General features: G+C 42.0%; 5 protein-coding genes across 8 annotated transcripts; 2 read left to right on the plus strand and 3 right to left on the minus strand.

The window, feature by feature from the left end:
* Positions 1–584: 584 nt before the first annotated feature.
* Positions 585–10,984, minus strand: LOC114160792 (dynamin-1-like protein). 3 transcript variants are annotated; one of them, XR_003598853.1, is made up of 20 exons: positions 10,745–10,984; positions 10,251–10,392; positions 9,589–9,629; positions 9,428–9,499; positions 8,448–8,534; positions 8,183–8,345; positions 7,985–8,105; positions 7,182–7,313; positions 6,028–6,234; positions 4,966–5,086; positions 4,226–4,381; positions 4,048–4,137; positions 3,882–3,974; positions 3,739–3,792; positions 3,344–3,424; positions 1,847–1,978; positions 1,637–1,746; positions 1,185–1,344; positions 901–1,099; positions 585–866 (listed from the first exon to the last, which is right to left on the minus strand). XR_003598853.1 is itself a non-coding variant. In XM_028043588.1 (19 exons), the coding sequence occupies exons 1-19, from the start codon at positions 10,844–10,846 to the stop codon at positions 1,043–1,045; spliced, it is 2,121 nt and encodes a 706-aa protein (XP_027899389.1). In that variant the 5' UTR covers positions 10,847–10,984; the 3' UTR covers positions 585–1,042. The 3 variants fall into 3 exon arrangements, 2 of the variants coding, with proteins under 2 accessions (XP_027899389.1, XP_027899390.1); XM_028043588.1 differs by having other exon boundaries at positions 585–1,099; XM_028043589.1 differs by lacking the exon at positions 3,344–3,424 and having other exon boundaries at positions 585–1,099.
* Positions 10,985–11,000: 16 nt separating this feature from the next.
* On the plus strand, positions 11,001–12,746 carry stmp1 (short transmembrane mitochondrial protein 1). The gene is made up of 3 exons (XM_028043592.1): positions 11,001–11,172; positions 11,824–11,877; positions 12,219–12,746. The coding sequence occupies exons 1-3, from the start codon at positions 11,158–11,160 to the stop codon at positions 12,288–12,290; spliced, it is 141 nt and encodes a 46-aa protein (XP_027899393.1). The 5' UTR covers positions 11,001–11,157; the 3' UTR covers positions 12,291–12,746.
* smkr1 (small lysine rich protein 1) lies at positions 12,580–13,326 on the minus strand. Its single transcript, XM_028043591.1, has one exon. The coding sequence runs from the start codon at positions 13,174–13,176 to the stop codon at positions 12,820–12,822; it is 357 nt and encodes a 118-aa protein (XP_027899392.1). The 5' UTR covers positions 13,177–13,326; the 3' UTR covers positions 12,580–12,819.
* Positions 13,327–13,571: 245 nt separating this feature from the next.
* Positions 13,572–24,770, minus strand: dhx57 (DEAH (Asp-Glu-Ala-Asp/His) box polypeptide 57). 2 transcript variants are annotated; one of them, XM_028043587.1, is made up of 25 exons: positions 24,523–24,770; positions 22,241–22,274; positions 21,973–22,146; positions 21,617–21,910; positions 21,330–21,545; positions 19,857–20,689; positions 19,600–19,787; positions 18,949–19,070; positions 18,682–18,877; positions 18,367–18,491; positions 18,129–18,262; positions 17,997–18,051; positions 17,353–17,558; positions 17,166–17,282; positions 16,971–17,067; positions 16,428–16,601; positions 16,143–16,343; positions 15,779–16,055; positions 15,555–15,650; positions 15,260–15,343; positions 15,043–15,180; positions 14,867–14,941; positions 14,646–14,780; positions 14,365–14,565; positions 13,572–14,256 (listed from the first exon to the last, which is right to left on the minus strand). In XM_028043587.1, the coding sequence occupies exons 3-25, from the start codon at positions 22,140–22,142 to the stop codon at positions 14,113–14,115; spliced, it is 4,278 nt and encodes a 1,425-aa protein (XP_027899388.1). In that variant the 5' UTR covers positions 22,143–22,146; positions 22,241–22,274; positions 24,523–24,770; the 3' UTR covers positions 13,572–14,112. The 2 variants fall into 2 exon arrangements, with proteins under 2 accessions (XP_027899388.1, XP_027899387.1); XM_028043586.1 differs by having other exon boundaries at positions 21,330–21,548.
* An 843-nt stretch (positions 24,771–25,613) lies between these two features.
* On the plus strand, positions 25,614–26,992 carry morn2 (MORN repeat containing 2). Its single transcript, XM_028043916.1, has 5 exons — positions 25,614–25,866; positions 26,018–26,065; positions 26,411–26,517; positions 26,591–26,727; positions 26,804–26,992. The coding sequence occupies exons 1-5, from the start codon at positions 25,860–25,862 to the stop codon at positions 26,904–26,906; spliced, it is 402 nt and encodes a 133-aa protein (XP_027899717.1). The 5' UTR covers positions 25,614–25,859; the 3' UTR covers positions 26,907–26,992.
* The last annotated feature ends 719 nt before the right edge of the window (positions 26,993–27,711 follow it).

Raw genomic sequence — 27,711 nt, forward strand, 5'->3', positions numbered from 1 at the left:
GTATACTATGTCATTTTTTAGACAATTTCGACGTCATAGTATAGTATGTAACTTTTTGGACATTTTCTACATCATAGTATAGCATGTCATTTTTTGGACATTTTCGACGTCATACTATAGTATGTCATTTTTTGGACAATTTCGACGTCATAGTATGTCATTTCTTGGACATTTTCGACGTCATAGTATACTATGTCATTTTTTAGACAATTTCGACGTCATAGTATAGTATGTAACTTTTTGGACATTTTCTACATCATAGTATAGCATGTCATTTTTTGGACATTTTTGACGTCATACTACTATAGTATGTCATTTTTTGGACATTTTCAACGTCATAGTATAGTATGTCATTTTTTTGGACATTTTCGATGTCAGTATACTATGACGTCGAAAATGTCCAAAAAATGACATACTATATACAATACGATTAAGAATTTGAATTTGAGAAAAAAAAAGGCAGTAGATAAATTAACCAGCTGTTCGCTTTGCTCATTTTCACCTGCAAGCCTTTCTTAATATAGGAAAGGCTTGCACGAGTTGCACCAAAAAACAAGTCGACAGAAATCAAGCACATTTTAGAATACCTGGTTTTGTTGCATTTAATGGCAATAAAATACTTATTTATTCATTGTTTTAGAAGCCTTACAGAAATTTCACATCTAGGCAGCAAATGTAAACTTAAATGACACAATAAATAAACCTGATGGTAACTGTGACCTGCTTTACAATACAGTTTGACAATAGTGCAAAAAAATAAAATAAACAGAAGTTCAGTGTTCTTATTTGACAAGTGCTACTTCTTAAAGGAAAAAGGCTGGAAATGATTATTTTCTAACTTTCAGTGGGAACACCATCACACACATGTCCAGTAGCATTCTGGGTAACCTTCCTTACAATGTCCCACAAATTCAGTGCAAGCTTTCTGGGTTTTTTTAAAAAGCATTTCTTAGATGTTTGTATGCTAACTATTGTACAATTTGATCAAGTTCAGAGATGATGAATTGAACAATTATCCTCTGGTCATCCTCTGGTGACTTTTTCACCAAAGATGTGTTTCCCTGATCTCAGCGATCACCTGACTGGCCCTCTGTAATGCCTGTTGGATAAAAATGTACTAATTAATAATAAAAGTCAAAATAGGAAGAACCAGATTCCTACACTGGAGGGGCGGCGCATGTTACCTGCAGCATGTCGGCAGCCTCCTTGCGCCGCTGGGCCATGTCTTCAGACTCCGTCAGCAAGTCGTTGAGGAGGCCTGACTTGTACAGCTGTCCGACGAGCTCGCTCTGCAGGCTGTCCTTCACGTGGTTCACCAGGAAGTGCATCACCGCCTTTGGCACACTGCGGAAGGGGGGGCAAAGTAAACGGATGGAGATCCTCAACCAACATGACGTCATTGGTGTCACCCTTAAAAAAATCCTATAACAGTAGAAAGCTTTTTTTTTTTTTTATGCTTCACTTTTGAGTATAAAAAGTTAAGCAATTCCTGTTTGACATGTCAAAAGGCTCCATTTTGTACACCACTTTTCAAAGTCAGAAGGCCAGGAGAGCATGCCATTGAAATAAACTTCTAGAAGCCCACTGTGGATTTTTATCAGGGTATAAAGGTTTAGCAGGAGACCCCTGAGCCCACCTGTCCTGGATGTTCTTTCGGACGATGAGGAAATACGACTTGATGAGGCGCTCGATGACCTCGCAGTCCCTCTGCTCCCGTGACGACAGCTTCCTGGCAACCGGGACCGGCTGGGGAAGCAAACCAAAAGGTCCAAACAATGAAAGGAGTTCATTTATAAAAAGTTGAAAAAAATCCAACAATGCACTTTGCAGGGTGAGGTTTGGTTACCACGTCAAGCAAGTTAACAACTCCTTTCAGGGGACTTCCTGGTCCGGAGCCGGCCGTTTCCTCCCCCTTCTTCAGCATCCCTCTCCAGTTCCCGGTGCCGTCCTGCTCACCTTGAGGCCCTGCAGCCGCTCCCTAACACACCCACACACACACCCACACACACACACACACACACAAACCAAGGGTTAAAAGCAAAATAGTTAGGATAACAAGGATTCACAAAAATTGTTTCTGGTGGAACAAGCAGATGCACAAACAAGTTGGCCTGCATCTAATTTATTTGTCTCTGATTTAATCCTACATATCAGGGTTGGTTTGTGGTTGGTGCAGTGGCAGGTTCATGATGTGGGAAGCTTTGTTGCAGGTTTGAATTTATGCATTAAAACACTCTCAAGAATGAACCAAAGATTAAATGGTGTGAAGCAAAGCAGCACCACAGCCACGACGTGGGGATCTACTGCACAAACGCTTGAGATAAAAGTACAGAGATCAAAAAGTCTTTAAGTGACACGGAACTGGGCAACCCAGCACTGGAAGTCAAAACTACTAAAAGGTGTGAAGCAGGGCAATGGCAAAGTCATGCTGTGGGGGAACCTGGTTGCTTTAAATGGGGATCAAATTTAATGCTGAGAGATTATAAAAAGGAATCCAAGCAGCTTTCTGACATTTGTAAGCAAAGCTAAAATAACAGCTGGGCAATACAAGGAGCCACATAAACCCGACTCGAAATGGGTTTTAAAGAAAAGCAAACGAAACCCAACGTTTGTCCTTCAACTGTAGAAGTCTGGCGTTAAAAAGTTTCATCAGTACCACAGGTTCCTGATCCGAGAGACATGTAGTTAACAAGGTTGAAATCCAGAAGGAACAGTGGGGTAAAATTTGCATTTGATGCACAGTCGACTTTTCAAGTTTTCCCATTTACAAAGAATGGAGAAGTCTGTAATTTTCATTAGAGATGCACCAATCTGATATTGATATCTGTGATGCACATGCCAGTGACGTACTGGTGCAGTTATTAATGAAATTTGTAATAAAGTCTGCATGTAAACAAAAACGTTTTTCTGTATCCGATCGGCCGATACGAAACTGATATCAAAATCAGATCCGTGTGTCCCTATTAGAAAAAACAAAACTGTTCAAATTCACCAATAAAACCCAAAACGGGATCTGAGCCTCACAAGATCTTCCTAAGATCAAAGAAGCATTAAAAAGTGTTGAGTTGGAAAAACAGGGAAGAGACGGAGATTATTATTTTTGGAGGGATTCCTGTGGGATGAGCTTTGGTTGAAGAAAAACACGCACACAGCTGTTAGAGCAAGTTCCATCAGTCTGAGGGACAGCAACACATCAGCAGACAAAGATCACAGTGCATGCCAGCAGCTCATGCACATCCATCCATCTAAGCATCCATCCATTCATCCATCCGTCCGTCCGTGCAGCACCATCAGACCCACAGCCGGCTGGGCGCGGAGCCAGCAGGCTGCAGTTTGTGCCCACCTTGGCACTGTCCACGTCTGTTCCAGACGCAGAGGGCTCGCCAGAAACCGCAGCTGGGCCTGCCGGGCCTTTGCCAACAGACTAGCAGGAATATGAGGGCAGAAATGTGGAAGAGGAGAGGAGGGGAGGGAGGAAAAAAAAAAGGCTCTGAGAAGACAGAAGTAAAAAAAAAAAAAAAAAAAAAAAAAAAAAGGCGAGGCTGGCAGTGGGAAGTTGAGAAGACTCTCAGAGAATGAGCCTGGAGATTTAGGATTAGATTCCTGGACGGAAACTATCCGGAGCTGTTTGCGTTTGCCGGTCGTCTCGCTGTGAGCAGACGCTGCAGATTCCAACTCTAATATTAGAGCAAATGAGCTGCCTTTCTGAGACTTCAGAAACCCGACTCAAACGTTTACCTTATCCCTCGGTACTGCGGCGGGCAGCTCTCTCATCCTGTTTCTCCTCTGCTCCTAGAAATTAAAATAATAAAAATAAATAAATGAAACGGTAAAAAAAAAAAAAATTCCGGTCAGATGAAATTAGTGAAGCGGGTGCGCACCTCTATGTTGTTATTCATGACTCCGCAGGCGTCGGCAAAGTCTGGGTGCTTGGTGTTGATGTAGGCCAGCTCGATTGCAACCAAGTTGTGAACCTGCAACGAGGAGAATAACTCGTCCTAAACTCTGCAGCCAATCAGACGCAGGCGTGCGGCTAGAGGTTTGTACCATCTCGTTGGTGATGGGGAGTCTCTTCCTCAGGAGGGAGGTGACCACTTCAACGATGGCTTCATGAAGCTTTGGGAATCTCTGCAGCTCCTGACAGATAAAACGGTGTGATCATGAACGTGTGTGTGTGTGTGTATCTGGAGAAGATGAGGACACAGAATGAGTGTGTTTTTTCTACCTGGGTGCTGTAGTTGCTGCAATGCTGGATGATCCGCTGCATCTCCTCGTGAACCAGCTCCACGCAGCGCAGGCTGGGCTCCTCCAAACGCTTCACCTGCTTCTTCACCAGCAGCTCGAAGGAAACCTCAGGCACGAACAGGGACGGCCGCGGGCCCTGGCGGCGGGGACGGCGGGGGACGGCTTTATTATCAGGGCTACGACTAATAAGTCAACTACTCTGAAGATTAATCAAATAAAAATTTTTTTTAAAAAGTGGCGCATTCTGTAGATTTTTCAATTAACCACTTCAGTCTTTTATATGCAGTATAAAAATGCAAATAAACAACTAATTAATTTTATTGTCTAAAATGCAAACAGCATAGGATTCCTTTAGCTTTACTTATCGACAGTGTGGAGCTGATCTGTTGATTTAAAAAAAAAAAAAATTTTTATTAAGCGATTAATAATTGGAAAGGAAAAATGGCAGGAATAAAAAGAATTTAAGAAGTGGCAGCAGAAACTGCCACTTGAGTTTTGATTATAATATATTTATAGACAAAGGAGTTTGTTTGTTTTTTAAGGAGTTTTTGCTTAATTACAGCTCTGCAAACTGCATGTTTCAGAGTCTGTGTACTCCTGTTGATGATTAATCGATTACTAATTGAGGTGATTACTCCAATAATCGATGGCGATTCGTGCTTTCGGCCCCGTTTATTATTATTTGTTATTTCCTGTTTGAACGGAAGGACGTGAACGCACCGTCGCGTTCCTGATGGCCGTCAGGATGTCGATGGTGCTGAGTCCTCCGAGGGGATCCACGGACTCCAGCGTCCGGCCGAACGTCTCGTGGAATATGTAGCAGATCCGGGCCCCACCGCACCTGAAACGCAGCGGCCGGAGATGGAGACGGTCGTCATGTCAACGCTGCGGCATCCGACTCACAACTAAAAAACTATAGATATCTCTCACTCAGCATTTCCAACAATACTTGCACTTTTCGCTGTAATATGTTCATCACTCTGATGGTCCCAGACGTACATCATTAGATCAATCCTCATTTCATTTTGCTGCTACCAACAATGGAAACAACTTGCAAAAAAAACCCCCAAACACTGAAGCTCGAGTACGTTCAATATTGACATTTATCAACTTTTAAAAAAATCATAGTACCTTACGTAGGCCTGTCACATTAATCAATAAATCAATTAAAACAAACTCAATAATTTCCATTAACATGATTTACTGTTTCTCTTTTTTTCCCCTCTCTTTCTACCAAAAACTGGATGATAACAGTCTTCAGTTTGGTGTTTTGGTCTCAACAATTTTGCTTACAAAGACGTCAAAATAAATTTTATTTGTTGCCTTATTCATTTACTTTGGATATTTAATATCTCTTCCAGTTGTAGTGTTAAATATTCATCAGAATTTAAAGCTTACTGATCTTTGAGAATGTGTTCTTTATTTTGCCATTACCATTATATTACTTTAAAAAATGGCCTCAAAACCACAACATTACTCGTTTGTCATAGTAACTTCTGGAACAAAAATGATCGACCAGAAAAACGTGTAATGGTGACAGGCCTAAACGTAGCTATTTTTAAAAACTGCTCACTTATGTGTATTCAGTTGTTTTTTTCTCCACTTCATGACATTCTTCAGTTTTCTGAACAGGTCATTGTTCAAAATAAGAATTTGTTCTCAGTCATCTTATCTTGTCTTAAAGGTTAAATAAATAAATTAAATCAGAAACCGAAGCGGCTGTTCCGCTCCTCTTTCCTCACCGGCTCAACAGCGCCACCATGTGGCGGAGCCGCTACTTACAGCTCTGCCGTCTCGATGTACTTGGCCGTGCCCTCGATGGTGTTGCAGTACTCCGTGGCGAACTTGGTGATAAGCTGCAGCAAGGTGGCGCTCTGGTCTTCCACGGGCTCGCCGTAGCTGCTGAGCAGGGACTGGTACTGGGCCGCCAGGACGTTGATCCGCGTCTTCAGCTCTGGGAGGCAGTCTCGGATGTGATGCATCAGTAGCCTGACATTAGCAGAGGAAAGGGCAGAGCGCTTGGCTTTAAATGACAGACATTAGCAATTCTCAGACGGCTCCGGGAAGACGCCTGCTGCTCCAGGAGGAGCGATGCGGCTTTACCTCATGTCCTCTGATAACAGGGACGGTAAATATGGGAGCGTAAGCACAAATACAAAATATGAGAGCTGAATGTCAGAGAGTTGTTTTACAAGTTCTTTGGTCTATAAAAAGTAAATAAATAAAAAAGGAGAGCCACATAATACGAACAAAACAACAAACATCATTCAGCAGGACTCCTGCCTGGGTGTAATTTGTTGTTGTGGGGGATGTGAGAGGCGGCTGCACGCTTGAAGAAATTGAAAAAATTGAGCTGAAATTATGAGAATTTATTTTTACTGAGGCGACTCAGAGCTGGAACATCAGCTGCTTCAGAGCTAGAAACGTCGTAGGAGGTGCAGATAATAAGTCAATATTTTGTATATCAGAAATAAAGAAAAAAAACTGCATTGTTGTTTTGTAATTGATGTTTAGCTTGGAAAAAATACTTAATTTATGTAAACATATTGTTTTACCTCTGTCTATGCGACATTCAGAGACAAATAGGAGTAGTTACAAACACAGACTTCCATCACCTTAGAATATTTCCTGGATTATAGAACTAATGTCTTAAAAAAAAATAAAAATCAAAGTTTTAAAATAGCAAAAATATCTGCAGTTTAAGCTTTTTTAAAAATGTCTTTGGTTTGATGAAATGTGTGTTTATTTCATCATTATATTTGAAGAATAGCGGTAAAGGCACAGTGGGCAAAAGGTTAACAGACATGAAGCACGGCAGTGGGAGCAGCTCGATGTGGGAATGCAAATTCTGATCTTTTTACTGCTATGAACTTTTAAAAACTGACTTTTCATGCACTGCATTATTGCTGAACCATTTCCCCCAGAGGTGAGCTCGCCTGTTCAGGGTCCGGGCCAGGTATTTGGTTCCGTTTCTGTTGGCCAGCGACGGGTATTTCTTCTGCAGGAAGGCGTACTCGTCGCGGATGGCGTCGGTCACAGACTTCTTATTGTTGATGTCCAGCTGACTCCTGAGGGTTCAGACCAGAAACATTTACAGAAAGAAATCTACATTGTACCACAACAACGTATGCCTGAGTTCACTTGAGCTCAGCTAAGAGCAGGGGTGGGAACTATGCTAATAACATTGCATCTGGAAGGACAACAATCTATCCATGATCTGCAAAAAGGGGAAGATTGTCTGTAACACACATTCTATACAATAAAGGTCTATGCTTTCACATCAGTTTTGTTTCTTTTCCTTCAGCCTCACCGCTTAGCTTCTGCTTTTAGGGCTTTAATGATAAAACCATAAACAGTTACTATTATTTAGTTGGCATTCAACTCTTAATATATAATTAACATTAAAGCCATATTTAGTTGCTGCAATGATAAAAGGTTGGAGTTGTTTTGATTGTACATTAAACACGTCACTTCTGATATGCATCATCTGAAGCTGAAGTTAAATAATGAATATGATAATCATCATACACAATTTTTCATTTAGTCACGTTTTTTAAACCTCAGTTGTGTTTGACTCAAGTTAGTAAAATTATACAAACGAATATTATTTTTTATCAAATTGGGATTTTACGATAAAAAAAGAAAACTTATACATTTCTCTTTTTTTGCCCTAATGCCTACCCATAACGATGAGGCATCATGGCCACTTTCATGTTTGATAATAAAATGCTGCTCACACCTGTTCACAACTCCAATGATCCCCAGCTTAACAGGAATGACTCTGCCCATCAGCACGTCCATAGCGTCCGTACCGGCGTCCATCAGGTCCAACTTGGTCACCACGGCCAGCGTCCTCCTGCCTGGAGATTCACATCCATTCAAAACGAAAGCTCGGCGAGGATCGCTGCCATTTAAAGATCAGGTTTTGCTTTCGTACCGTCTGGATCCACCTCCCGGGCCACCTTAAGGGCTTCCGAGGTGGCCATGTCCGTGTTGGCCGCCGTGACCGCCAGGATGATGCAGTTGGGGTTGGAGATGTGCTTAAGGATCAGATCTCTTATCTGGATCTCGATGTCTTTGGGCTGATCACCCACAGGCACCTGGAGAGGAGCGGGTCCAGAAGGTAGAGGAGATGGTGTCAGATTTCTTCACAGAGCGCTCGAAAGGCTCGTCCTGCGGGAGCCGGAAACGGGATGGGTTACCTTGGTGATTCCTGGCAGATCCACCAGTGTGAGGTTGACGACGTGAGGGGAGAAGATCTTCAGGTGAATGGGATCGTCGCTGATTCCCTGCAGAGGAACAGGAAGTTAGCTCAGTGGGTTGTCCGTCACAGAATCAGAAGCAGCGAGATACGTTTAGATTCTCCTACAGGCTGCGATCAGATGAGGAGTATATTGCTGTTCGCCAGGCAGCAGATACCACAGGATCTTTGTTTATCTCTCCAGCAGTATATATATATATACATATATATATATATTTTTTTTTTTAACCCCTCTATGGGGTCTTTTTGTGGGCTCTAGTGTCCCTTATGAGACGGGGAAGGAGAGGGGGAAGACATGCAGCAAATGTTGTCGGGTCTGGGAGTCGAACCCGCGACGGCCGCGCCGAGGACTGAAGGCCTCCAAATACGGGTCGCGCTAACCGCTACGCCACCACAGCACGCCCCTCCAGCAGTATATTTATAACTTAATAATGTTAGACTGCACTTGAATAATGGATTTCCAAAAGACAGCCCAGCTCCTGCCAACCCCTCAAACAGTCGTATCATTGAGATGCCTGAGATTAATCAGCTCTAAAATAACTAAATAAACGTCAGAATCAACTTCAGACACAAAACTCCAGACAGCGACTCAAGAATGAGCAAGCAATGGTTAATTCGGATGGGGACTTTTACTTCTTTTAATCAGTTAATTTAATCATTACTGACAAATAATATTTTTACAGGGCAAAATGTTACACAGAAAGCAAAGTATTCAACTTTTAACAACCCAGTGACTTTTACTCAGCAGCACTTTGGTGCAGCCAAGGCGGTTTTTAGTTATGAGACTTTGTTAAAAATAGCAAATGATCCAAACAAAAGGCTAAAACAACATTTTGCTTTTCATTTTGTTTTCCAATCGCAGTAACTTTTTGGCCGTCAGGAAACACACAAACACACCACCTCTCCATCTCTCCATCTCACCTTGTTATTCCCCGACACTCGCTCTGTTTCGTTTTCAATTTCCTGTCGGATTTCATCAAAATCTGAGTAGATCTGCAAAATGGAAAGAAAAAAAGGAGGAAAGCTTCACAACAAGTCATGACCAAGATAACCACACTGTTCAGGATTACGTGGAGGAATACCTTATTTTTAGTGTGTAGAAACTTCCCCCACTCCTCCACATCTGTGAGACACAGTGAGAAATTGAGTCATAAACATATATTTTTTAAAAAAACAAAACAGTAACAACTTATTAAAGCTAGAAAGAAACTGCTGTGTACAAAAGGCAAATCAAACACAACTAATGCAAGGATCAACATCTGGCCAGAGGTAATGTTGTGGTTTATCTAAGCAGCTAAGAATATGGAAGAGGAAGAGGAATCATGGCTGAGCTACAAGACGCTAAATTCAGCTATGAAAAATACAGACACCTGGAACGCTGTAACTCTGAGGCGCTCTGCTTTGCTTCTGCAGGTGGTTCGGAAAATAGTGACACAGAGAGAGAGAAAACTGATTGCTTTACTCCAATCATGTGGGAAACTATCTAAAGATAAAGATAATAAATAAAAAAAGTCCAGCCTATTTAATTCCACAGGATCAGGATTCCACATTTATTGAATATCCTTACTGTATTTGTTGGATTTAATGGAAAAAGTAGCAGTAAAGTGCATCCAGATATATATATATCTCTATAAAATTCAAAATGGTGTGTTTATTTATGTTCATTACTGCATTGGATATTTTTTTCTATTGACCGAACACCACATATGTCAAGGAAAGAAGTGAATTTCTTGCAGGCACCCACCTCCCTCCTCATTTTTCCGGCGGTCTCCAGGATCTACGTGGACCAGCTGAAGGATGAGGGGCCGCCTGGTTACAATGCCAGTCCCACGGGGCAGCAGGTCCCTGCCCACCAGGCTCTCCAGCACAGAGCTCTTTCCACTGCTCTGTTGGCACGAAGACAATATAAACACAGCCTGATATGGAAGCATATTCAGCCAGCTGGGGTGTTTGCACTCAGGAACCGACCTGCTTTTAGACAACTGGGGCTAATTTAAGAATGTGGGCTGATAACATTCACCAGTGTGCAGATTTGATCATGTGCATCAGCTCCAGTAAAAACGGTTTCGTCATAACCATTTGGTCAAATCTCACTTATTTCAAGGATATAATAAAGTGCAATTAAATCAAACACTGTAATATTAGTGCTTCCGCTTCATTTGTGCATGTTTGAAGCAAGGTTATAGGGCTAGCATGACAGCTGCTATCACCAAAATGCTCACAGGCGCAGCTTTTTACCTGAGTCCCCACCACTGCAATCTGCGGCAGCTGGATGATATCGGCCCCCACGGTGTTGAACACATCCTGCAGCTTGTTTATCACCGGGATAAGAGCCTCCATATTTGCTGGTCAACGGGTTTTAAAGAGGCTCTATGTCGAGATGGACCCAAAGTCATTCAATGTCCCCCCGGAACCACCATTGCGACAACGGAGACCGCGTGGAGCTGGGAGTTGCAGTTTCTTCAGCTGAAAGGAAAAAGACTACAAGTCAGGACGGAAACAGCTCGTTGTCACGCGCATGCGTATTTGTGGACGGCTAGCTTCGTTAGCTAGCTGGTTTGGATCGTTTAACTTTGACGCACCGACCTGCTTTTAGCTACAAAGTTTATCAGTAACAGGAGCAGAACTTTGATAAGTTTATTTACGTCGACATGTTGCAGTTTTTGGTGAGTTATTCTTCCACGTCGACGCCTGACAGCCGTAGTTTTGCCAAGTCCGGAGTAGCTTAAATGCTAACTGTTAGCGCTACATGCTGATAAAATATCTGTTAAAAGTTAATCATGAGAAAATACCTGAGAGATTCTGTCATTATAGGATTGAATGAGTTTGTTACAATTTTTTGGCACATCAAAATATGTATGCTACTAGCAATATTTATGCCATAAATAGATTAAACAATTTAATCTGAAAGTAAATTAACTAAGATGGCAGCAAGTTACAGTAGGTTTGTATTGTAAAAGATTAAGAGCAAAAAACATTGAAAATGTGAAAGATTGACACCCCATTAATACAACTTAATTTTCGTTTCAAGATAAATTATGATTTGTGAATAAGGTCTAGTTTAGTGGATATATTATCAGTTTATTAATCAGTTGGTAATTTTGTCAGCGCTGGGTGAATGTCCTTGATCTAAAGAAAAGAAAGCTCCTACAATTACAAGACAGTTTGCTTTACGGAGTTGCTGTAACAAAGTTTTTTCTGTGTAAAAACAGTTTTCTGTCGTACCTTTTATTTTTCTGCTGTACACAGTAAAGTGAGCAGTAGAGACCCTCTAAAAAGATGTGGGATGAATAACAGCTCTACTTCTTTGTTTGCAGGCTGGCTTCACTTTGGGGAATGTAGTGGGAATGTACCTTGCTCAAAATTATGAAGTAAGTTTTGTTTATTTGTTTCATTAAAAATGTCATATTTCTAGACTTTATTCCCTATCCCACATGTGTCAAACTCAAGGCCCGAGGGCCAAATCTGGCCCACCATAGCTTTTTATGTGGCCCTTTATTTAATTATAAGAATTCAGTAATATTTTTAACGGGTTTTATAAATACATTCTGGCACAAGCAGCTCTATAAGAGTTTGACACCCCTGCCCTATAAATGTGAAACCCTGCTCATACTGAAAGAAAAAAGACAAAGGCTGTTTCTCTTATTTGCCAATTGCTATTTCTATTTAAATGTTCTGTTGCCAATATTAACCTAGATTCTGACCCGGTTAGGTACCCAACATAGCCAAGAAAATTGAAGCTTTTAAAAAGGACGTGGAGGCCAAGAAGAAGCCCCCTGAGTGAGCAAAGCTGGACTGTGCTTCAAGGAAGAGGAGACATCTTCTGCAGAGATTATTTATCCACAGGGTTATGTTGTCTCAGGGTGGACGGGGGTGTGCATTCGCTACAGGATTATTTGACATGAGTAAAAGCATAAGCAGTTCCAGGAGCAGTATTCGTTTCCCTTCTCTGTAATAAATCCTTGTTCCCATTGGAGTTTTCCTCCTTGGGTAAATTGCCTAGAAACTTGATTTAACGAATAATGCAGCTAACTGGTGGGATCACTTTAAAGTTTGCCGGCACTGGTCGTGTGTTTTTTTTTATAATGCAGTGTGATGATAATGTTTAAAGTGCATTGAGATGTACAATATAATTAAACTACCTTCTGAATTTTTAGTAACAACTGCCAAACGTTTTGCTACACCTTCACAAACATTGTTCTCAATCTTCAAGCCTACAATAATGTTACAGAAAATGACAATAACATTCTCATTCCTTTGAGCCTCAACTCTTACATTAAAAATGTTCTTTCAACAGATGGCGCTGTAACCCTTTAATGTTTGGCAGATCTTATCTGTTCTTTCTTCTGTTTTGTTCCCTTCTTCTTTTGGGAATTTGGCCACCCAAACCCTCTGTATTCCAGACAGTCTGGTGCATTGTGGGATATGTAGTAGAGTTTCTCCAAGGCTGCAGAGCTGAGGACGTCCACCTCCATCTTGTTGCATTTGGAAGAAGATTTCTTTTTTAAGAGTTTTTGGACTCCTGGTTTTCTTGGCAGACTTGGAGCTGTGGGATCTCGGCTTGATAGGCTTACAGAAAGAAAATAAAAAGTAACTTTTCTTAATATGTGATTGATAGGTAGGCTTTTTAAAATAATAACTTTACCAGTCATAGACTGGTACTTTACCATAGCAGAAGATATTTTACATTTCTGGAAGAGACATTACACATAAGATTCAGATGAATAAGAAAATAAGTTAAAAGTATAATGGTAAAAAAAAAACACAAAATAATTCTTACCAGTGGTTGTCTTGGCACGATTCGGAGTAGCAACCAAATGCGTCCTGGTGAGAAGGTGATACTCCGTTTGTTTATAGCCTGTTGTCCTGGAGACCGTGGACACTGGACTGAATAAAGCGACTGGCCTTTCTCACAGACCTCCACATTTCTTCACTGAATCCAAGAGAGCAAACCTCCCAACCCAACTCTAACCTCATTACGTCTTAATAATAGAAAAGGCATCAATTGAAGTGAAACTTTGTAGAAAAATTAGCCTTTTAAGACAAAGAATATACTGAAACCAGGTATTACTTTCAGTTTTATTTGCAGGGCACTGTGAAGTGGGGTTTGTTATTTGAAAGATGACGGCTTTCTTTGGCAGCGCAGATCACGTCCCGTCTCTCTAGCCCTTCCGTTCACGTTGTTACAGTGTAGTTTTGACATCATTTCGACAGAAAAATACATTCAGCATATTGGGAAAATATCTGAAAACCATGCAACAACTCTTGGATCTCAATCAATCATGCATTTCAAATAAATACACATTTGCATGCAGTCACTTCAGAATTAGAAAAAAAAAAAATCCAATATGGACCCGAGAAAAAGCTCAAGTTCTGACACAGACAACCCCATCGCCACCTACAATGACCACCTAAAAAGTGTATCTGACATCAAGTGCACGTGTGCTTTAGTGCAGCAATAGTTTGGAATTGATACACAAAACAAGATATCAAAAATAAGACTTGATCCTCTGCATAGAGCTGGAGATTCAATTACAGTCAATAGCAGAGCTCCACATGTTTTAGCCCTTCAGGGTAAACGGATCATGAGGAGCTCAGCCGGGGCCTTACTGGGTGGTTATGAGGTGGACGATCATGCGGATGATGCGGGAACCTCGGGGGCAGCTGCACAGGTCCATGCTCGGGTTCCTGATTTTGTCTTCCAGCAGCTGGTCCAGCTCCCAGCGCAGCTCCTTCACCAGCTCAGCCACCTGGAAAACACACACACACAGGCTGGTCGGTTGGTAGTCTCGACCCAACAAAAGAAGAATTTGGGATCAAGTTATTTATTTTATTTCATCCGTAATAGTTTGTCTGACCTGATGCGACGCTGCTGCGAACCGGATCCAGCCGTCATCCAGAGAGATGACAAACTCCCCTTTGTGGAGCTCCACGTTGACCTGACCGCCTCCGAACAGCACCAGCGGGTAGACGGACACCATGCTGCAGTCTCTGATGAAGACGCGGCTCGTCTTCACCTTCTCGTGGTAAACCAGGTAGGGACTGCCATAATGACGCACCTCAGAGTCGAAAGAATCACGTTTTTTTTTTTTTTTTTGGTCTGAGCTGACCTCGGCGGTTCCGTGCGGCTCAAGCTTACTGTGTAGTTGACGGACGAGGGGTGGATGTGGACGCAGCCGTCGCTCTTGGTCATGAAGCGCAGCTCGTTGGCCTTCGGTTGCATCTTCATGGCTCCCTTGCTGGTCATCTTGTAATTCCCCTGCGGAGCTCGAACCTGGATCGACCAAAAATATCGAGCTTCAGCTCATAAAAGAACCTTTTTTAAATTATTGGGAGCAGGAAACATCGAAGGACAATCACCTGCACCACATTTGGATAGAGAGCTGCGCACAGCATTGCAGACATCAGGCGGATGTTTTCTGAGTTAAGGTTGGCCTGGGAAGCAAAATGTGACTGATTTTAAGAGGCGTTCTTCACGTTTAAAGCAAAATGATGGATTCAGTGTGTGTGTGTGTGTGTGTGTGCATGTGACTCACCTCAGGCCCAGTAGCCTCCAAAACACCATCCGCTCCCTGTGAGGATAAGCGTTCAATAACCCTAGCCCTCAATCCCTCCTTAATGAAGCCGATGTCTGACAGCAGCTCTGCAAACTGCCTCTTCAGGCTGGCGATTTCCTGGACAGGGAGCAAAGTTTAAAGAATTATTTCACAACATGATCCCAAACTTTTATCTAAGACGTTTGTGATTTCTGACCTGCAAACTGCGCCAGGACAGGAAGTTCTCCCTACAGTAGCGGAAGCTGGCCTGGTTACCGCTCTTTGCAGCGCAGCACCAACCCTGCCGAGGAGGGAGAGGATCCGTTACACAATTTGTACTGTTCCAAAACTCACATTCCCAGATATTTCTATCACATTTTCTTGCTGTATCATAAGACAGTGGATTGCTTTTTTACACTGAAGCAAGAGATTTATCACACAGATGGTGGGAAAGATAATTAGACTGTGTAATGCCGTTCATACCATGTAGAAAAAAAAATAACAGTCAGTACCTTGTATGCCTGTAACAAAGCCAGATGGTCACTGTTGGCCACAGCAAAGCCAAGTTTCTTCTCACTGGCTTCCTCTCTCTTATCCCATGGTGACACCTGGAAACGGCCCAAATGCACAAAGGCTTCAGGAATCAGGATGTTGGATTGTTTTTCTCTTTTCATATTAGAGATTAGCTCCACGTAGTTGTGATTCACATTGCAAAGAAAATCCGAGGCCTGCTTACAAACGGTGATTTAAAGGCCAGACTGGCTGCGATGGTGAGCGCCGGGTCGAGGCAGCGGAAGATGGCGCCGAACAGCATGAGTTTCCCGATGCGCACGTCGACGGGCAGGCAGGCCAGGTGGTAGCCCAGTGGGGTCAGCTTCTCATCCGGGGTCAGAGCTCCCAGGTCCTGGAGGCGCTGCCTGGCGGCGTCCTGGCTCCCCTCGGCTGGCGGCTCGATGAGCCGAGAGAAGACGGACTCCAGCTGCTGCTCGGCGAACAAGTCCAGGATCTTAATTCTGTCATGGAAAGAGTAGGAAATACGAGTTAGAATTTAAAAACTCCGCTTCGACAAAAGAGCAAAGCCAGGAAGCAGACGGACGGACCGCAGGCAGAGCTGCTCCAGGGGAACTCTCTGGATCTCGGGCAGCTGCTGCTCGGCCAGCTGATGGCGGAAGCAGTGGCTGGTGAAGAGGTGGAAGCAAACCCCCGAGGCCACTCGGCCCGCTCGACCTTTCCTCTGCAGCGCGTTGGCCCGGGACACCCACGAGTCCTCCAGGCTCTCCATGCTCTTGGAAGCATCGTACCTGAGAACAGACAGCGCAACACGGACTCGTCTCAAAACCGTTTTTTAAAAAAGGATTCATCTGTTTAATCTAATCTAATCCCACCTCTTTTCCTTCATCTTTCCAGAGTCGACGACATAAACCACGTCGTCGATGGTTACCGAGGTCTCCGCGATATTGGTGGAGATGATGATCTTGGTGACGCCCTCGGGGGGGCGGCTGAAGACTGCCTGCTGCTCCTCGTTGGACAGGGTGGAGTGGAGGGGGTAGACCACGCATCTGGTGTGTGTGTGTGAGAGACAAACACAGAAATTGAACATCGTGGATCTTTTACAAACTGAGAATCATGTAATTCAGTGAATTCACAGGATGTGCAAAAAGCCTTAGAATAAGTGAATCTTTTATTGGTGGAGCAATCATCTTAAACTGAGTACTACTCTAAATTCTTAACTTAAAAAAGAGAACGAGTTGTAAGTAAATTTTTCAGTTTATTTTAAGGGATTCTTGTCATTTTTCTTGAAGACAATTTCGCCCACTGACTAAAACGTTTTTATTATTTTTATTTATTATTTTATTATTTTTTATTATTTTAAAAAAATAATAATAATTGCACTTCAAAAAAAAAATATTTTAATAAAGGTCCCAAACCTGTTGGTGCGTCTGTTGTTGAATATTCTGTTGGACTGCAGCTGCTCATAAAGCATTTTAATCTCAGCAAGGCCTGGCATAAACACCAACACAGCACCTGCAATCAAACCAATACAAGTAGTTTAAAATATTAAGAATATCACCGTTTTACGAAGACAGCACAAAGTGTCTTGACTGGCTCTGAGGAACTCTGACCTGGTGGGTAGTTGTGTTGTCCATCCACTATCCACTCCAGCAGGCTCTCCACCAAGTCCATGTTGATCTTGTCCAGGTCCATGGCAGCAATAGTTTTAAGGACAGATTTCTTTGTGTCTATAAGAGTAAAGTGGATCATTAAAACACCAAAAGAACCTTGAAGCTGAATAATTTCTTCTAAACTCACCTTTGTATCTAATGGTGAGCTCCTGCAGGCTGAGCTGCTGGTCTGGGGTCGAGTCTTTGACAAAATCTTTCTTGCAGAAAGACATGAAGTTCCACACGTCGTCGCCCAAGTCGTCCACCGTGTCCCTCGTAACTCTTTGGCTGCTTGCGGAAGACGAGTTCTGCTTTCCTGAGCGCAAGTAAGGGCTGCCGTCTTCTATGACGTAGCTGGAAACATAAATGAAACAAAGGATTGGGGGGGGGCAGGGTCAGATGTAATAATGGATTGACAGATAGGACAAACAGACAGATAAAGGACAGACAGAAATGAAAAAACAACAAAGACAGAAAACAAGAAAAAAAGGTGCAAGACAGATAGAAAGTAAAAAGAAACAATGAATGAAAGAGAGAAAGAAAAACAACAGAAAAAATAAAGTAAAAATCAGACAATGGAAAGAAAAACAGACAAAGAAACAAAGGAGCAAAGACGGAAACCAAGAAAGGAAGACAAGAGGAATAAAGAGTAAAATGTGAAAATTCAAACATTTCATTTCATCCAGACCTGGAAAATATCAAATCAAATGCCAGGCTTTTCCAGACTACTTAGGAACCCTGCTGCAATAAAACAATTATGAGTTTAGCTAGAAGAAAAGTGGAGATTATTACCCAGTTTTAGCAACAGCATCTTCAAGGAAAAACTGATCAACAGGAAATGTACGACCTGGAGAAGAGGAACATTTAGATTAGATGCATTAAAGTTCCACATTCAAGTTATTTACTGTGGACCAGAGTCTGTACCGGGTATATGGATAGTAGGACAGTCGTAGAAATACTCAGAGAAGAGGTTGGCATTGAGCGTGGCACTCATTAGAATAATCTTCAGGTCTTGCCTCTTTGTAATAAGGTCCTTAAGCACCAACAGCAGGAAGTCGCTGTGTGGAAAACAAAAACAAAAAAAAAACAAAAACAGAAGACATAAAGAAAACATGAAGACTCTGCACAGGTTTTGACATTCATCTGAGTTCAGTAAGCTTACCTCTCCTCTGTCCGCTCATGCACTTCATCCACAATAACGTGCGAGACTCCTCTGAGGTCTGCGTCGCCCTCCAGTCTTCTGAGCAGAACGCCTGTGGTGCAGTACAGCAGCCGGGTGGCCGACGTCTGGAAAATTGGAGGGAAGAAAGAGATTTATCTTCTCTGCAAGGTGCTGAAATAATGGCAAATGTAAGGTATCCACATTTGGGTTTCCTCTACATGTAATCAAGAGTTTGAAATGAGTTTAAATGTCATGAAATGTTAAAATCCTGCACACGCACTTACTAATGGAATATAAACCAGCATGTTTGCATACCCTGACGCTCTCCAGGCGGATCTGGTAGCCCACCGAGTTCCCCAGACACTCGGCCCGCTCCTGTGCAACTCTCTGAGCCACAGAGATGGCAGAAATCCGCCGAGGCTGGGTGCAGATGATGTTGGCCACCTGTCCGGCGGGACCGGCCAGAGAGGCGTCCAGGATGAACTGAGGAATCTGAGTGGTCTTACCACACCTGGAAAGATGGGAGACGTTTTAAAAATGCACAGAGAACAGAAACACGACGGATGAAGAGCGTCGCCTTACCCGGTCATCCCGCTGATCACCAGAACCTGACAGCTGTCCAACTCATCCAGGATGTTCTCTTTCTCCTGCCAAGCCGGGAGGTTCCTCCTCTGCTCCAGCATAGACTTAAAGCGCCGGGAAGACTGGGCCGGGAATGAAAGAGAAGCATAAGTCTAAAAGTTAGAATTCTGAGGAAAAAAATTCAGAATTCAGAGACTGGATTCAGGGTTTAGAGTCCAAATTCTGAGATTCGGCCTTCTGAGATTGAAGTCCGAAATCTGAGTTTAAAGTCAGAATTTGGAGAGAATTTTTTTTTTCAAAATTTGGAGAAAAAAACTTTAGAATTTGGAGAAAAAGATGTCAGAAATTGGAGGGGAAAAAAACATCAGCATTAGAAAAAAAAAACGTCAGAAGAAAAATGTCAGAAATTGGGGGGGAAAAAAGGTCATAATATTGACATTAAAGTCAGAATTCAGTTTTTATTAGTGGCCCTGATCATCTTCCGTACTAAAGTACATAAATGGACACCTTTCTACAGTTATGGCAAAAGTGGTTTTGGCACAAAATAAAATCACCTCTTTCTTTCCAAATGTTATCTTGGATAAAACGACTTAGGCCATTATTGTACGAAGGGGACAATGTAAAGTTCCTGATGTTTTCAGTCAGATTTACCCGTTTTCTCTGGAAGTCTCGACACAGCTTGCCGTTTTCTTGCAGGAGGTTCTCAGTTTTCTGACTGTGCTTGCTCTCCATCTTCTTCCTCAGGTTGACGTAGCTCTCAGCCTCCACTGGGACGGCTTCCACCTCCACCTCTACCTCTGCCTCCTCCTCCGGCTCCTCAGCCTTCCCAGTCGCTTTTACTGAAAGGAAAAACAGGCATCAAAAGCGAAACAACAAATGTCAGATGTCTGCGGACCTGGATGACTCACTTTCTGGTTTCTGGGTTGCTGGTGGAGCGGCCCTCCTGCTGTTCGTGCTGCTGGTTCTGCTCTTTGCGATGCCAAGAGGATTCGGTTGTGGTGCCACCACAGGAGGCGGCGTGCTGTACTTGTGATGCCCGATGGCCAGAAGCTCCTTCATACTGAGCTCGTCCTCGCAGAGGGTGATCAGGGTGTAAACGACGGGCTCGCCGCTCTTCGCCGCAGCTAGTGCTTCTCCAAACAGCTTCTCGGTGACACCGAGTCTCCCCGCGGCTGCTACCGACTCGTCGTTGGTGCTGAAGGCAACTATCGGCGCCTGGTGAGGGTAACGGTTTCCCTTTGGGAAGCGGACCTCCAGCTCATACTCAGGAGGAGAGTAGCTGGTGAAGCCGGGCTGGCTTGGCCCTTTTGGGTCCAAGGAACCCGCCCCGGACTTCTCTCTACCCGGAAGCTCGTGTCTGAACCGGCATTTGTCGCCGAAGCGGCAGCCGCGGTCTTTGAGGTAGAATTTACAAACGTTGCGGCTGTTTTTGCCCGCGGCATCGACTCCGTTTCGGGCCGGTTTGTCAGAGAGGAAGGGGACGTCCAGAGACACCGTCCACACGGCGTTGGCGATGCGCTCGTAGAAACGGTCGCCAAAAATGGCAGCCAACGCTAGGGCTTCCTCCTGACGCTGGCTCAGGCATTCGTCCATCGGCACCCCCTGGAGGCCATCGGGGGAAACCGCTTTCTGTCCATAGCGTTCGCTGAAGACCTGGAGGAGGAGATGCTCTAAAGTCGACCCGAATTCTCCTCCGCCGGACTCCAGAGCCTGTTTGCTTCTCTCCCTGTCCAAACCATATCTTCAAAAGGGAACACAAAAATGTTACAAGTAAATAAATAATAAAATAAATAAAACTGGTTTAGAGCACCAAGTGTTACATGAGCTTTAGATAAAAATCTACTAAAAGAAATTAGTTGTAACTTTTAAAAAAACACCATATTATTTTGATTATGTTTAAAATAAATAACATAGAACTTTGGATAAATAAGAATGGATCTGTTTTCATTTCTGGGATGTTGATATTCATGGAAAATTATCTAAAAAACCAAAAAAAGCTGACAAAAACAGATCTACATCATGTTACTGGGACCTTTAATGTAATTCTGTTGTGGAAATTCAATTAATTATTCAATGAAAAACTGAAGACTTGCATAAACTTGTATCTGTTATTATATTTATAATTAAAGATGTTAGTAGAAGGAAGGAAAAGGGGATGAAAGGAAGGACAAAAGAAGGAAAGAATGAAAGAAAAACAAAAAAACACAGACATGATAATATCAGAAATAAAGTTTGGAAAATCAAATAATTAGTAAAAGTAATTTGGTTAAAGTCCAAACTTTTCCAAAGTTTTAATATAAACTGATTAATTTCAGGAGCAGCTCAGGTTTCAGGTTTCAACCCTGTTTCACCTCCCAACATAAACTTTATGATGTGATCACCTGCAGAGCTTCCCAACAGCAAATAAGGAGATAACGGGTTCAGGTGTGGGCCGCTCCTTGTCTTCCTCCTCTTCCTCTTCCTCCTCTGGGTAATAAGCAGGGCTCTCATCTCGCTCCACAGGCTCATCGTTAGTGACCCAAAACTGACCTTCCTCACGAGGATCCAACTCATCATATTCCTCCCCCTCTTCTTGTGAATAATCAGAGCCAGACTCCCTGTTGCAAACAGAGTCATAAGTTTGTGCCCAATAACTAATAAAATAGTAATAACAGAAGTGTAGACTCACTCATAAGGCTCGTCAAAATCCTGCGTCTGCAGCTCCCGCAGCAACTCCTTGAGCTGCTCTTGGTTCTCATTGGTCATGAAGATCCTCTGCAAGGGCATGCTGCTCGCCTCGGGCCTGCTGCCGTCGCCTGCTTTCAGAGGGACCCTGGTGCTCACAAGGGACCTGGGGAGGGGCTTCCTGTCGCCCTTCGAGTCCCTTCGGCGATCATTAAATCCCCGTCCTCGTCCCGCATCTCTCCCCCTTCCACGCCCGCCACCGCCGGCACCACCGATGCCGCCTCGTCCTTTGCCAGGTCTGAAGAGACAGAAGTTCAGGGAAGGCAAAGGCGATAAAGTGACAAGTGATGCAGTGAGTACCTGCTGGAGCGAGAGGGTCCAAAATCAAGACTGAAATCATCATCGTCGTCATCCCAGCGAAAGGCTCCTCCTCCCTTCCGGCTTCCACCTCCGCCACCTCCGCCTCCTCTGGGCTTGTTAAACCTCCCTCCTCCTCTGTTTGGCTTCCCTCCTCTTCTCTTGGCGTTCATCTTTCTGCTCCGACACACACAATCAGTGCAAAAAACCAAAAAATAAAACACACAGGATTTCTCCAAATAAACTCCCTTAAACTTCAAAGTAGGCAAACCTTCAGTCAGTGCTCCTTCATGCCTGCGAACCATCTGTGAACGGAGACAGAAAAAGAGCAGATTGGATGTGTGTGTTTTCAGCTTTTAAAGCAAGAAAAAAAAAAAGGAAAGGCAGCCTGGAATCCTGGAAACAGCAGCGGAGACGGATGCTAGACGCAGAGCGAGGCGGTTACTGTACGGGCAGGACGGAGCGGAGAGTGGCTTATAGCTGAGGGGGGATTTTCAATTCAAGTGCAAAGCAATGAGATGGTGGCTGACACACAACGCTGTTGGCTGCAATTATGCAATCAAACCGCGGAGTAACAACCCCAGCAGGGCCGCACAGTCCAGAGGCGACGCGGCTGCTCAGGCGTATTATTAGCAAAAAGAGCCATGAGGGCACAATCATGGGGAAGGTTAGAAATACTTCAGAGAGTTAAGAAAAGTCAGATGGGGGGGTTGCTTGTCATTAACGCATAAAGTCTGTACTTTTCTTTTTTTATTTAGGTTTTTTTTACACACACACAGACAAACAAAACTGATTTTGCCGTACACACCAAGTTTTAATTCCACAGTGCAATCAGGTTGCGTTGTACACAACATTATCTGCACTTTTTCTTTTAATCAATTCGATTATCAAACTTTATCTAAAACATTCTTGTCAAATTTTAATTGTTTTACAGCTCTACATTGGCTTTTATAGTAATTATAATAATAATACATTTTATTTGTGTGGTGCTTTGCTAAACACTTAGACACTTTACAGGAAACAAGTAAAATTACGAACAGAACGCCAAGTACATCAAACAAAATCATAACAATATAACACTTAAATAAATAGCACATTAATAAGCATAAAACAAGACAATAATTGTACATTAAAAGCTGTTCTGAAACTGTGTGTTTTGAGATGTGGTTTAAATTTTTTATAGAAGATTAATTTGAGTACAGAAATGCTGCAAAGTAAAAATCAAACTAACATCATCAAGATTGAATTTGCTACAGTCACACTTCAGCATTATTAGGAAAAGGTCTTAAATTCAAGGCTACTGAGGTATTAAGAATAGCAAATTTATCTTTCCTATTCTTATTATTGCACAAACCATATATAATTTTATTATTATTAGGGTTGCCATTTTAGAGATATCAACCATTTCTTAATCTGTCTTTCCTCATGGCCAATATACAGCTAAATTTAATCAATATAATCTCTTTGGCTTAGCGCTTTTGTCTTCAAACTGTTTCATGTTTTTTTTATATATACGTTTAAAATTTTTTTTTTTAATCTTAAGTAGTCCTAATCAAAAGTTTTACTGTTGTTAAGATTGTGTTTTGTTTTTTTTTATTTTAAAAACAGAACCACTCTAATCTTTTACAATTCCTATTGTTAGGTTCTTTTTTTATGGACATGTAGCTGAACAAGACTAAAAATTTGTATGATCTGTAAATTGTCTTTCTATACTGAATATACTATATTTCAGAGGTTAATGTGATTTTAAAATGTGTTAAAGCAATCATCATGTTCTTAAGGACACATCTAGTCCAGTTCACTACCACTAACCTCAGGCTACTGATGTTCAATTGGTGGTCAATTAATTTGACCTCATTATTAATTTAAAACTCCAAGCACTCCAATTTGAGAAAACATTCAGCTTTTTCATGACTAACCCCAATTAAATCATATTTACTGAGTGGGAATTTGTTTGAGGGTTTAAGGAAATGTTCTACGATGGACTCTAAATTAATTTAATGTGAGGGAACTTGATTACATGACTTCAATAAATATCATCCAAGAGGTCGCCTGGAGTTATTTAAGTGGGAACAAAAGACATAATGTTTCGTGTATCGTACAAGTTAACATGTCAAAAACAAAGACCATCATACTTATCAACTGAAAAATTATGTAGAAACAAAAGTTTAAATGAAAATAGTACACAAATTAAAGAAGATATGATAATTGAGTCTTTTATACTACTATGAAATGGTAATAGTTCATAAAAATACGCAGCTACTATGAGAAACAACCTGTACCAGGTCTCGGTACATGTGTGCGAAAAGGTTTGTTTACGAATGAGAAATTAGCGAACCGGGAGCCCGACCATATTGTTAGCTAACAAGCTAACAGTTAGCACGCCCTTAACTTCCACTGTAGCATGCTAGGCTATGTGTTAAAAGATTTCCTCACAGCCCAGACTCTCATGTTTCACAGTTTAGCATTAACCTAAACGTCTGAAACGTGACATAACCGATAACGCCGACGATACACACCTTTCAGAAAATAACTTTTAAAATGTGAACATACCTGAAACAGCAGCTCCGACACCCTGCGCCCCCCGGCACACTACATTCTCTTTCATTGGCCGAAGTTCGGAGTTCATACTTTCTTTTCCGGTTCTTGTGTTGCATAACTGTAGTTTTTAAACCACTCTTAGGTTACTCCTAACATTTGGCATTACACGAGCTTAGCAGTAATATCAATTTTGATGAAACAATACCTTAAAGAAATCTATACATTTTTCCAACTACGTGAGAGGAAGTAGTGGGCGGGATTTAAAGTCAAGCCCCGCCCCCTAACTGTTGTGATTGGTCCTCGATTCTCCAGTCTTCCGCTGCTGCTACATAAGTTAACCGCATTAAGTTAAAGAGAAAGAAGCAAGTAAACATAAGAGAAATACTAATAAAAAACTTTATTCCATTCAAACTAGCATTAGAAACTTTGCTAAATTTCCTTTTTTGAATGTAGCATGGATACAGTTATATCATCAGCTAGTAATATTTGCAGTGATTTCCATACCAATCACTGCAAATAAAAAGCTGCATGTACAGTACTAATGCTTTTAGTTGCATGTCTCCCTACAGAGAAAAATGTTGTCTGGCTGCCTTTTCTGTTCATTTTATCACTAAATGTATAAAAAGTCACACAACAGGCAAACTACAGATAATATAAATTGAAAACATTTCTCATTCTTGTATCCACAGTGTAATAAATGCAATAATACCATCAGCTGTGTGTCATCGTTGGGTTCAAAGTCCCCAGGTAATGGAAAATTACTTCAATTTTAAAAAAATCATATTTCAAGTTTTGAATAAGAAAAACTTGAACTGAAACTTAATTTTAGTCATGTCTGGCCGTTCTTAACAAAACAAAAAAAAAAATCAAAATTAATTTTGAATAAAGCCATTAAAATTTAATCATGTCCAAGGCATCCAGATTCACTGAAATATTTTGATACATTTTGGTAAAGTTATTAAAACTTTTTTTGTACGGTTTTTAAATGTAGTTGTAGTTCTTTCCGCTCTCCAGAGGATGGCGGTGTTCGGCTCAGTCCGTATTTTTAATAGGCCACGCCCTTTCGATGTACAACCTCGTCATATTCCGCAGTGGTAGCCATACCCCACTGTTACCATGGCAACACCTACCTGCAGTTAACTGCCGGAGCTCGTTCTTAATGAAAACGTGTGAAAAGTTTAGACCAATTACACCAATTTGGGCATTGCTAAGACTGACTCTTCATTCTCCACGACTTCTGGGTTCAATTTTCCGACTTTACACATTTTTTTTTCTTTCCCATTCATAGTGAAACAGCGTCTGTTGTTGACTCCGACAGCCATCTGCCAACTGAGGGAAGCTGTCATAGCATGACTGGTGAGGTGCAAATACTATCACAGAGAGAAAAAAAAAACACCAAGTGATTCTATCTTCTGTCAGACAACAAAAAGGGACATAGTTTGAATATGTAAATATCCACATTTAGACCAATTTTATTTAAGTGTTAAATGGATTTGTTTGTCTGCAGACGCTGCATTCAAGGTTTCCCTCATTTTTCCAAATGGGGACAAGTATGGTGAGTAGGGACGTAAACCCAACCAACACTTGAATGTCTGGACCTTTTCCCACAGGTTTTGTAATTTCCTGTACAGGTTTAATGAAGTTTTACTTAAGATGCAACAAAAATCTACAAAGGTTGCCCAACTGATTTCACCAATGTGGAGCACATTTAGTCACACAAGTTGAGTTGGAATCATTTGTTTGACCAAATGTTTTTAATCACAGAAAGATAACCTGAGTACGTAGTTATAAAAAAATAATTCAAATGATGACAAAAACCTACGAGTAAAATAAAGTAAATACATATTAAAGTAATCAGGAGTAGTGCCAGAGTTACATAAGCTGTTTGTTCATGTCACAGAGGGCGAGTGTCGCAAGTCTGAATCTGGAGAGCTGGTGAGAAGTGGCACAGGAAAACACACTTCAGCCAGTGGCATCATATATATAGGAGAGTGGCAAGAGGACAAAGTATGCGCTATCCATCTCTCTGTCCTCTTTTTAACATCTGTTTGTTTATGATGCATGTCTTTCCTCTCTCCAGATGCTGGGCAAAGGGACCCTGCAGTTTCCCTCTGGGGCTGTGTATGAAGGAGAGTTCAAAGACAACGCGTACAACGGCTCTGGAACGTACACATTTCCGGACGGCTCTATGTATAAGGGCCAATTTTACAATGACAGGTAGTCGCCAGAGTACCCTCAGGCATTTCAAATGTCACAAAGCACAGTTCTGAAAATCTGGAATGGTGTTTTATAGGCTGGAGGGAGAGGGTACCTTTACTGACACACAAGGCCTGAAGTGGACTGGAGACTTCCACGGTGAAGCAGCGCTTGGTCTCAAACTGCTGCACAACCTCTAGACAATAAAACAGACTAAAGAATCATTGTACTAAAGCCTTAGGAAAACACCAACATTGAAAGTTGATTAAACGTTCAAATGTAAACATCTCTATTTATTCAGTAAAACAATTAGATATTGGAAATCTTGAGGAAGCAGAGTCAACGGGTGTAGTTTAATCTAAAATATCCTTTATTTAAATTCTTGTTCTCTTCCTCTAAACAACATAATATAAACCGTCCGTCTCCGACTGGCTGATCAGGACCTGTTGACGACTCCTTCCCACGGCAGCTCCCAGCTCTTGAAGCTGAATTTGGACACGCAAGCCTCCTTCAGAGAGCAGTTGCAGGTAGGGTTAAGGCACCTTTGAAATGACAGATGTGGCAAGGGGCGTTTATTTGCTTCATGGGTTTAGAAATGGCATAGTGAAGGATTTAAGGTGTAAACAAGTCATAATTTCCAATGAGCAGAGTGAAAAGCCAAGATATACAATTTCAAATTTATTTTGCATCGTGTTGACTTTGGCGCTACATTGTGTCAGATTGATTAACATTTTGGATTATTTCCTTGCAAGGATGAATAAATTAGTAGAAATGATGCAGAGTTTATAATAAATTTTGTTTTTAAAACACAAAGGCCATTTTGGAAACACTCATGGGGTGAATGAATGTGAATATGAATGAATATGAATATATTCTCTCTTTCATGTGTAAAAGAAGCTTGTGTGGTGAGGTCGCCAAGCTGGCCCTCGCCCGGGGAGCCACATTTTTCTAAATCCGGCCCTGCTCCTGACACGCACCGCATGAACGTTTGAAACTGCCGCCATG

Source organism: Xiphophorus couchianus, chromosome 17 (genome assembly GCF_001444195.1).
Source record: "Xiphophorus couchianus chromosome 17, X_couchianus-1.0, whole genome shotgun sequence".
NCBI lineage: Eukaryota > Metazoa > Chordata > Actinopteri > Cyprinodontiformes > Poeciliidae > Xiphophorus > Xiphophorus couchianus.